The sequence below is a fragment of the Antrostomus carolinensis genome, unplaced genomic scaffold (genome assembly GCF_000700745.2).
Source record: "Antrostomus carolinensis isolate BGI_N321 unplaced genomic scaffold, ASM70074v2 scaffold30441, whole genome shotgun sequence".
NCBI classification, from domain to species: domain Eukaryota; kingdom Metazoa; phylum Chordata; class Aves; order Caprimulgiformes; family Caprimulgidae; genus Antrostomus; species Antrostomus carolinensis.
This window is the reverse complement of record NW_010295365.1, coordinates 1-10,938: the sequence shown is the minus strand read 5'-3', so window position 1 is coordinate 10,938 and position 10,938 is coordinate 1. Positions and strand designations below refer to the sequence as shown.

General features: G+C 40.0%; 1 protein-coding gene across 1 annotated transcript; it reads left to right on the top strand.

Annotated features, from left to right (window-relative positions):
* Window positions 1-358: 358 nt before the first annotated feature.
* On the top strand, window positions 359-4,475 carry DYNLT3 (dynein light chain Tctex-type 3). Its single transcript, XM_010177967.1, has 4 exons — window positions 359-400; window positions 2,259-2,382; window positions 3,373-3,450; window positions 4,331-4,475. Exons 1-4 carry the CDS (start codon window positions 359-361, stop codon window positions 4,405-4,407), a joined length of 321 nt encoding a protein of 106 aa, XP_010176269.1. The 3' UTR covers window positions 4,408-4,475.
* The last annotated feature ends 6,463 nt before the right edge of the window (window positions 4,476-10,938 follow it).

The window sequence follows — 10,938 nt, the reverse complement described above, 5'->3', positions numbered from 1 at the left end:
TAGTAAGTCTGTGACTCCAATGAAAACCAGGATTAAGATCTAGAGGAAAAGATTTGCCATTTAACCTTTTGTCTTGGAGAATATGCCCGTGACAAGCATACACAGTGGTGAAATTTAATCTTTACAGAAAGCGTAAATTGAACCTGCTCACTGAGGCCTGAGCTTTTTGGACCCACTGGCAAAACAATACTAAATAACATACGTGTGGTGCTGGGGAAAAAAAGTAAAATTTTAGAATTATACTAACGGACTACACAGTGCAAATAACCAAGCCTGATCATTACGTGTTACTTAGAGTAAAACAGCATCGTTGGTTTACTTCTCTTTCAGAAATAATACTAATTAATTTTTGTTACAGATGATCTTCAATGCTGATGAGGCCCACAACATAGTTAAGGAGGTAGGTTTGAGCTAACAGCTGTATTTCAAAGAAATTCTTTACCTTACCTTGCACTGTAGTAAAAGGAGTTACTTTCATTGACCACCCCAGATAAATTCAATCTTATATGAAAGTATTATTTGTATCAAATAAAGACAGAGTTTCATTTGGGGCTGCTTTAAGCTTCACTTAACTGCTCTCTTCAACTATCTAAAGAGGAGAACATAGATGAGAGAAGAGAGAATTTGCATTACAGTGGGAAGACAGGCAGCAGTCACAAGTTGCAAGGGAAATTCCTCTCACTTTTTTTTCCCCTCCTTTATCCAGCTAGGGAGTAGCTAATCACTAGAGAGGTCACAGGGAGACCTTGTGGAGGCTCTGTCCTTAAGAGATTTTTAACGCTTGACTGGACAAGGCCTTGAACATCATGATCAAACTTGGAAGTTAGCCTTGGCTTGAGTAGAAGGTTGTGCTGTCTGAGCTCGTTATTCTAGCAGTGCTTTTGAAAAACAGTTTTTACACAAAAAGAGCAGTCTGAAATTGAGTAGTCTCATGGTCTAAATTAAATACCTAGTAACTAGAAAATTATTAATGAAGAGCCCGTGGCATACAGATGCTGTCAAGTTTTGCAGGGAATACCATTCTGAGAAAGGAATTCCTAGAGGGGCTCTGCAGGTCCTTTCCCACCTGCCCTGTCTGGAAGGGAAAGGGCTGCATTTTTAGAGCTGCTCCAGTACACAACAGCAGACTCCTAGATGTCAGATAAATGACAATTCAGCCCTTTATATAACTGTCCCTGCCAAATTTGAAAGGGCAGATTTGGTACAACAGAGTCTGGGACTAAAGCCAAGTGATTTTGCCTCTGATTGAACGCTTAACCAGAGCCGAGGAGTTCTAGCACTGGGTTCATTTCTGGAAGGATCCTGTTGTCCATCTGCTATCTGCTCTTCTGTTTTGTGAATGTTTGTGTCCATTGAGTCCTTTGTCCAGCTTTATACATTGTGATCAGAACTAATTGGGCTTTTTAAGATCTGGGGCTCAAAACTCTTGCACAGCCTGTTAGTGGGTGGTTAGTGCATGAGATTTGTCTTACTGAATCAGAGGAGAACATAGTTTTATTTTACTTACCCTTTCTAGGTGTGCATTTCTTAACCCTATTTCTCAATTTTAAGAAATATCCATCAGCATGTACTTCTGAATTTCTTAGGAGCAGAGAATGCAGTTTAAGAGTTACAATTAGAGAGAAAGCTTTCTGTTGAATCATTATAAGTTTAAGCAAGGGTTGGCCAATCTGTAGCTGTGGGAGAACATGTCATTTTCAAGCCATTCAGATATTTCTCATGCTGCAAAATATGAGTATCTCTTGCTCTTCTGTCTCCTCATCTTTTAAGCTGGGGCATGTATTTCATAATTGTGGCTCTGGCTCTGAAGATTTTAGTGTGTTGCTCACAGGCTTTGAAAGGTTGGCCAGCCCAAGCTGACATTAGTGATTTGAGTAGTACCATTTTCATGACAGTAGCTTCTGAAAGCCAAGCTGGAGTAGGCAGTCACTAGGAACAGTGGGATGTGTTAAGATCTTCACTGGTAAATAGATCCATTCACTTAACTTGGTACTTAAAGCATATGACTTAGGTCTTTCCTACAAGAAATGTTCAGTCAGAGCCTTATTTTTCTCCATGTAATAGTGTGGTAAATACATACTAAAAGTAAGTTTCTGAGAAGGCTCATTTTACTTCCTATTCAGCAACTGATACCTGATGAGCTCAAGTGATTTAAAATAATCTAATTGCCAGATAAAATTCTTCAGATTACGTGAGACATTTTAAACCTCTCTGTTTTGAATATGTTTACTGTAACTATTTTTTTTCCTCTATTTTAGTGCATAGAAAGTGTTTTAGGCAAGGCAGATTATAATCACAACAAAGTCAACCAGTGGACTGCTGCTATAGTAGAACAGTCGCTGACACACCTGGTAAAACTCGGAAAAACTTATAAGTACATCGGTGAGTACAAGCAGTCATATTTTTACTGCAGTCACAATAAATAATTGCTGAAAAGTTCATTTAAATGCAGTGCTATATTCAGTAGAAAGTTTGAAGCTGTAAACAAAGCAGAGCAGGTACCTGAACTCTTCCATTATATAGATTTTTAGTAATACCAGTGGTAAAACTGTGGCAGTTTCACCTGCGCTAAACATGCTAGCAACACTTAGCACAGAAGATGACACGTTACACAGTCTTTCCTGACTGTTAAGCAAAACAACACCAAAACAGTTATATCAACATTTGGTATCAGTTCAGGAAATAATTGCTTATCTTAAATAAAATTTTCAGTAGGATTAAGCTTCCTATAAATACAGACATTTGAAAGACTTTAGTCCTGTATGCCAAGTCATGCCCTGTTATATTTATATGCATATCTGTGGAAGGGAAATGGAAATTAGTAGAAGTTTAACTCCCTTCAGTCCTTTTGTGGAATGGTTTTGTAATAGCAAGTGTTTTGAAAGTTCTGTTCTGTTTTGAAAGTCTTGGATTCAGATTGTCACTGGTTTTATGACCATTGCAGGTCAGTCTAGAAATGCTGCATGTTACTGGAGCATGGTTTCAGAGAGCAGTCAATCAATACTTTTGGGAAACAACGCTCATCAAGTGCGACTTCTGCTGTACCTGTGAGGACAGCACCTGCAATCCCGTTCTGAGGTGCAGGTGACACAGGCTGTATCTAAGTAGTTAAAAGATAAAAACCATAATCCTATTATCAAGCATTTTATTAAAGCCGTTGTCTTTATGCGAGTAAAAATAATTGTGACATCAATACCAAGTTCTTGAGGAAAATACTGGGAGCGAGGGGGTTGGCAAAAAAGATTTTGACATAGCTAATGCCACCTGCAAGCCACTTGAGAATGTAACGCAGGCTTGAATTCAGAAGTCCTGAATGATTCACCTCTTCTGCTTGAATAATTAAGTCCTTGATTTTATGACTGTATCTTGCAGTAACCTGTGCGGTGATGCAGAGGAGTGGAGCTGGTCTTCACACAGCAAACTCATGCTTCTGGGATACCACAACTGATGGTAAGTTTCCTCACTCAAAAATTTGTAGTAAAAGAAATGTTACTTATGGCTCAGTTGTAACAGTTAGGTTGAACATTTTGAAGAGTGGTTGTAGAAGCAGGAGCTTCCAGTTAGGTGCTTGTTTACAATCCCAGCAGAAATATTTTGTTAGCAGTCATTAAGAGCAATTGCTTTGTAAATTATGAGAAGCAGGATTAGAATTGCCTTCATTCTGAAACAAGAGTCAAAACATTTAATCTTCCTCAGTAACCACAGATCAGTTGAAGAGGCAGTAAGATGTTGCTCACTGTAAATCCACATGGCTAGTCCTAGACATATCTGCCTGTCTGATGTAAGGGGACTGTGCTATTTTGGAGAACAGAACTTGGTAAAAAATAGAAATAGTTTGACTAACAATATGTGTTTCAGTTGCTTAACTATCAGCCAGGCTTTGGATGTGTTTTATTGCTTCTAAATTAGTTCTAAATGTGTTTATTTTCCAGGTTCAGAGTATCATGGGAAACAAAGTAAATAGACTAGAATGTATTTGATCCAGTCTTTTTTCCTGATTTCTTGTCTAATTATCTCGACAATTGCAGTATGAGATTTTCAAGGATTTTTGCAAATGCAGCTTTTAAAGAGAAATACTGAAACTGGGTGCTTTCCTGGAAATTTTCTTAAGTATACAAGGCTCATGTTAGGTAGTAAACAATATACAAGCTAATGGAAATGTTTTGAGGAATATTTATTATATTATATTTATAGCCAAGATGGCATAATAGTACTTACCTTAAACCACAGCTGAGTTATTCATACCAATTTGACATAATTTACATTGCAATACAGTGAATGTAGTAAAGACACTGGAATTCTATTTTTATTTTGTAATAATCTCTTCTAGGAACCTGCACAGTGAGATGGGAAAACCGAACAATGAACTGCATTGTCAATGTGTTTGCTGTTGCTATTATCCTGTAGCTGACTGGAAGATAAATATAAGCAACACCAAAGCCTTTAAAAAAAAAAAAAAAATCATCCAAACACATGGCTAAATATTTCAAACCATTATTTGTTTTTGTATAAGGAGCATACAGAAGTTCTCTCCAGAGAGCATACAGTCTAAGCCAGTTCTTATAGATTAATTATCTGAAAGCTAGCAAAAATTATATATATATATGTATCTATCTAAAGAGAAAGTTTTAGTAATTTAAATATTCAGACATATGTTAATGAGAAGATGCCACAAAGATCAAATCAAAGGAAAGGTCAAAAGGCAAGCAAGACCTCTCAGGATTATGGTGCATTTGGGAACAATTTATGAACACAATTCAGAGTGAATATGTTGTAAACTATGCTGGTGCTTCATGTTTGATTAAACAAAACTAACTGTCACATTGAATGCTGGTGCTTGTCCAATTGCATGAGCATCACATTTTGGTCAAGCATGAACATTTACATTAAAATTAAATCCAGCTTTTCCCCAGGAGGCAGAAAATGACTTCACTGAGACAAAGGTGGAATATACCTAGTCCTAGGAGAATTCTGATTTATCTTCAGAAAAAAAGAACATAGTATTTGTTACTGATTCAGGGAAGCATGCTGGGGATCACACATCAGCCCTTAATTCATAGTTTACAAATCTGAAAACGTTCTGATGGTACTTAAATTTTATTTTATTCCATGACTACAGAATTTGTGACAAGCACTTTATTGATTCCTCATGCAGTAGCCAGGAGCTAGGGCAGTAAGACTGGACCCCTGTTGCTCCCAAGTAGGATTAAAGTGTTTGGAGAGAAGGCGCACAAATTTCTAGAGGCTCTTGTTAGCTTTGAAAGCATTTATGTTAAAGCAACATATCTGTTCTTTATAGGAGTGTTTCCTACATTCTCTAAATCTAGAATTGGATCTTAGTCCTATGAAGTCATACAGTGAAGTTTTAAACACTAAGAATCACTAAGAATTCCCCTCCTATAAAGATTTATGCAAGTTCTTAAGTTTGCTCATCTGATGAGTCTTAACTTGAAATATTCCACATGGAAGAAAAGCATTTGCACACACCCAAGTAGTTGCTGAATTGGGGCCTACATTTTTGTTGATTAATGCACAAATTATATGATAAAGAGATTTATCAATACCAAAAATGCCTGAACAATTGCTGCCACTAAGTGGCAGCTACATTAAGTTGTTTTCTCAGATGCTGCTGAAGGATAGAATTTTTTCTTTATTACTGCGTGTCTTTGGAAGAGACTGGTAACTACCTGACAGCTACCATAAGGCTGTTTGGGATTTTAACAAATGAATATTAAAGCACTATTACGCAGTTTTGTTGGGTTTTTGGTTCTTTTTGGTGTTTTGTTTTTTCAGGTAACTGACTATTAGGGCACGTAGCAAGTGTCCTGTACAAAGAACAAGCTAAAAACCATTTCATTGCTTAAACTGTGTGTCCATATAGCTAGTACGAGACTACCGAAGGGACGCGTGTATGTGGAATTCACAGTCGCGTTCACAATCTCTTGCTTTGCAGACAAAAGAGTTCCGCTTTTCCCTAAGTGCAAGTAAAGTGAATACTGTACTATTGCATTTGCCTAATGGGCAGGTGTAGCGTGGAGATGTATGTGTATGTTGTACGGACCTTCACATGTATAATAATTTACTATTATTTGGGTTAGAACAGCAATTTCTGAACCAGGTTCCAGCATCCAAGAGCCGAGTTGTGGAACTGATAAAAATGCAGTAGTTTCACTGATGTTTTGGATTGTGCAAAGTGAAAAAAATAAGTGGGGTAGCAACTGGAGAAAGGATTGGTATGATTTATAGAGCATAAGAAATGGTTGATTAAAAATTGTGGTGGCTGTTATCCCTCTTTAATGGGCATTTAGGTGCTGTGGTCAGAAGAAATATTCCAAATAGCCATTTCTAATCTCATTTGGTATTTTTGCTTTACTTGAAAACAAGATGCACTGAGTAAGACTGTCAGATTAATGAGGCTTGGTGAAGGTTCTGCTGCAGAAGAAACCCAGAAAATATTGCTTAATTATGACTGCTTCATTTTTCTTTCTACCAAAAAAAATAAAGTTTTGCCTTACTTTTATTTTTGCCTCGTGTTCTTAATCGGGATAAACAGGAATTGAGAACAACATTTCTCTTACTTTCCTTCACTTGTATACAGTATTGAGAACTTGGGAAATATATTATGGTTTAGAGACCAGACCTTGTCAAAGGCCAGTTCCCAGACTTAGCCTAGTTTCTCACACCTCTTGTCTACTCAGACTTCTTCCTCCAGCAGCTTGTCTTTATGATACAAATTAAAGTTTTTGTTGCTCTGCAATGATTATTATGAAACACTGGGGAAAAATATTTTAATTCCACATCATATCCCTATGAATTTAACTTCTTTCCTGTCTTTCTATTCCCCATCCTCTATGGGAACAAACAGCTAATTCAATATAACTGTATTGGGTTTGCGTGGCAAGGTTTTGGTAGCGGGGGGGGACATGGGGTGGCTTCTGTGAGAAGCTGCCAGAAGCTTCCCCCATGTCCGACCTGACACAGCCAATGCCAGCCGGCTCCATGAACGGACCCGCCGCTGGCCAAGGCCGAGCCCATCAGTAACGCCTCTGGGATAACATAATTAAGAAAAAAAAAAGGAGGAGAGGGGAAAAAAAGCTGCACACTTTGCAGCTAGAGAGAGGAGTGAGAAGATGTAAGAGAAGCAACTCCACAGACACCAAGGTCAGGGAAGAAGGAGGGGGAGGAGGTGCTCCAGGTGCCAGAATAGAGATTCCCCTGCAGCCTGTGTTGCAGACCATGGTGAGGCAGGCTGTCCCCCTGCAGCCCATGGAGGTCCATGGTGGAGCAGATGCCCACCTGAGTGGGCTTTGGTGGGCATCTGGCCTCTAGCCAGGGTCAACCCACCACAATAACTCAAAATGAATGCTGAGCATCACCTCTTGCTTTTCCAAGTAGTTTCTTTTCAGGAATAAAACTATGGAAGGCAGAATATGAGAAAGCGCAACATTATTGGAATGTTTTCTGTCAATACGATGTTGTCTTGGTTGTTGCAATCAGGGGCTGTTATTGTTAGCAATGACAGTCGTCATAATGAGGTTGCATTAAGGCATAGCTTATATATATGGAGCTGTATGTTCCTATCTGTGATTTCATGACAAAAGACACCTGTTAATTCCTCCCACATAGAGAGGTGTATAAAAATTTTGTTATCTAAATGGAAAAGTGTGAAAGGGAAAGTAAGGGAGCAGATTCATTACTTTCATCTTAATTGCCTGCCAGATGTCCATCAGTAACTGTCACCTTTCTGACGATTGTCTTCCCATTATACTCAACTTGATGAAGGAAATCTGGGTACGCTCAATTTAGATTCATGCAATCTTCACATAAGCCACTGAAATCCCAGTTTGTAATTAGCCTATTTAGACATGAATGTCAGATATTTTAAATACATGATAAAAGAGAGAACAGTAACTCCTGGTAGCCTATATGTATTGGTACAGTAGCTGCCATGTAGAGAAAATAGGGTTTTGTTGTAATACAGGCAGCAGATCCTGTAATGAACAATTCTTACCTGATCATTGGGATGCACCTTGCTGCCTCCTGTACAATCTGACCAGGTCATTTTGTTCTTATTTAATTTGGAGAGGGATTTTTTAGCACAGTCACAGTGTCACACAAACACAGAGCCAGACCAAACCCTCCATCAGAATACGCAGCTCAAAGCCAGCACCAGCCTCGGGGAGTATCTCAGCTCAGGTGTGTTATTCTGTAAATGCAGCAATAAACCCAGTTGCAAAGTGGCTCCAGAGCTGTGCAGTCATGTGTACCTTGTGTTGCATGTGAGCTGCTCTAGCCCATTGGGTCTAACCCAGGTAAGGGGTCTCTGGACCTCCACCCCCCGCCCATGGAGAGAAGGTTGCAGCCAAACACTGTGTGCCCACCAAGGGAGGTTTTCCTACTCTGATGAGCCTAAATCACTATCAAGTAACTAGAGGTTTTAGCTCCCGTGTTCCATCAAGCATCTGTTTTCACACATAGGAAACATACTGTGACAGCAGCTTTATTTCTTGTAAAAGTTTTCTAAAAAGGAACAGAGTATTGCTACAGTGACAGCTACAAACACCTCTGTAACTCCCATCCTACCATCTGACCTAAAATTACTTGAAAAGGAGAGTCAGGGTTACGGAAACATATCTCACTGGTCATTATGGTTTTTGTCAGGTGTTTACAGTTACTCTCCCATGCAAAATACCAGGGCCACACAGCACAAGTGCATGAAGTAAAAGAGACAGAAAGGCAAGTTTTGTAGTGACACTACCATTTTAAATAGATGGTTTTACTGTACCTGTAAGTTAATTGCAGAACTTGTAATCTATGTGTACGTAGCTTCACAGTGTAGAGACCACACAGAGTTCAGAATCAAAGCCATTAAAATCTCCCCATCCACAGGAGAAGGTGGTCAGATGGACTAGCTGGCTCAGCTGCAAGAAACTCAAACTTCTTTCTAGCCAGCAGGTTCTGCTCCTTGTGGGCCTATATTGGTATAATTAGAATAATTTCTGAACAGCACCTCCTAAATCAGAAACATCATCATATTTGCAAAACCTCCTGTCACATCTGTAAACACCTTAGGAAGAAATTAAACATTCTCTGCTATTTGCTTTTGTAGAGTTTACTGAAGTTTTTGAGGTAGCCTTTGTTCAGTGCTTGTTCATGACCACCTGGGGAAAATTGGAGGTTGGGGAAAAGGGGGAGGAATGAAATGAAGTCCTTGTTTGACAAAAAGAAGTGTGATATTTTTATATATAACTTGTCACGAGCACACGTGTATGTGTGTATATATATACTTACAAATATGTTCATCCCTTTTATTTATCCATTTCCCTAACAATCGTGAGTCATACGTAGGTAATTTTGTTCATTTAGATTTTAATCTCTTGTTGCTTATTTCCACCTTGGCAATGTCTGGGTATCAAAACAAGGGCTCCAACAGCATTCATACAAACAAACATAGTGGCCAGAGATAATATAATTTAGCATTTGGATATTAGCCAGCAGAAGTGAGAGGGCTGGATAACAGCAAGGCTGTGGCTGCCTTTGATACTCTCAGCACACCGTTTGAGGCAGTCATGACGTTATCCAATCTCAAGCAATAACTTTGGGGGCTTGTTTTTCTGTGGGCACTTCTGCAGCAGCTGTTGCAACCTGATCTGGCCAAATCACACAAGAACCTACTGCAGGGTTTTGAGAGATGTCATTTGTTAGTTTGAAGTGTCTTCAAAAATACATAAGGACCTCACAGATCAGTGCTGTAACAGCTATATCGTGTTCATGCCCAAATCATTTTAGGAAATTAATCTTAAACTGTAACCACAGTTATAGCTAGATGGTCTGCTAGCATTGTGCTAATTATAGTTGCCTATTTCACAGGACTCATTATAGATCCACTGAATGGTAATTGAAACGTTGGCTCATAGGGAACAACCTTGCAAAAGCTAGCTGTGGAAGGGAAGAAACTGAGTACTTTTGATGTAAGGTTTATATCTGGATGAACTGAGGCTTAGGGATCATTGCTGAGATCTTCCAAGCCCATCTCTTTGTACCGTTGCTTTGACATCTTAAGCAAACTCAGGCAGTTATCTCAGCGTGTGTGTGTGTGTGTGCACAAAATTTTGACTTCATTTGAGTAGCACCTGGTAAATACTACTCTGCCTCTACTCTGGTGAGGCCGCATCTGCCCTGGTGAGGCCACATCTGGAGTATTGTGTCCAGTTCTGGGCCCCACAGTTCAAGAAGGAGAGGGAACTGTTTGAGAGAGTCCAGCACAGAGCCACCAAGATGATTAAGGGAGTGGAGCATCTCCCTTATGAGGAAAGGCTGAGGGAGCTGGGTCTCTTTAGCTTGGAGAAGAGGAGACTGAGGGGTGGCCTCATGGATGTTTATAAATATATAAAGGGTAATTGTCACGAGCATGGAGCCAAACTCTTCTCAGTGATGCTCAATGATAGGACAAGAGGCAATGGGTGTGAGCTGGAACACAGGAGGTTCCGCTTAAACTTGAGAAGAAACTTCTTTACAGTGGGGGTGACAGAACAGGCTGCCCAGAGAGGTTGTGGAGTCTCCTTCTCTGGAGACATTCAAGACCCGCCTGGACGCCTTCCTGTGTGATCTCATTTAGGTTCCTGCTCCTGCAAGGGCATTGGACTAGATGATATTTCGAGGTCCCTTCCAATCCCTGACATTCTGTGGTTCTGTGAAATACATGCTTTCCAGTTTGGGCTTCATGAATTGCTGCACGTGAAGTGAACAGAAACCTCTGCACACGCAGTTCTGGCGTTCTGGGGGGATACAGCAGGCGCCTGTGCCGCCTGAAGTTCACTGAACTCCTCTGGGCAACACAGCCTGGGCAAGCCGGGCTTCAGCAGAGGCTGGACGTGCCCGCCCTGGCCCTTGGGTGCCGGCTCTAAGCTGCCGCCCCACGCTGATTCCCAGTTACAG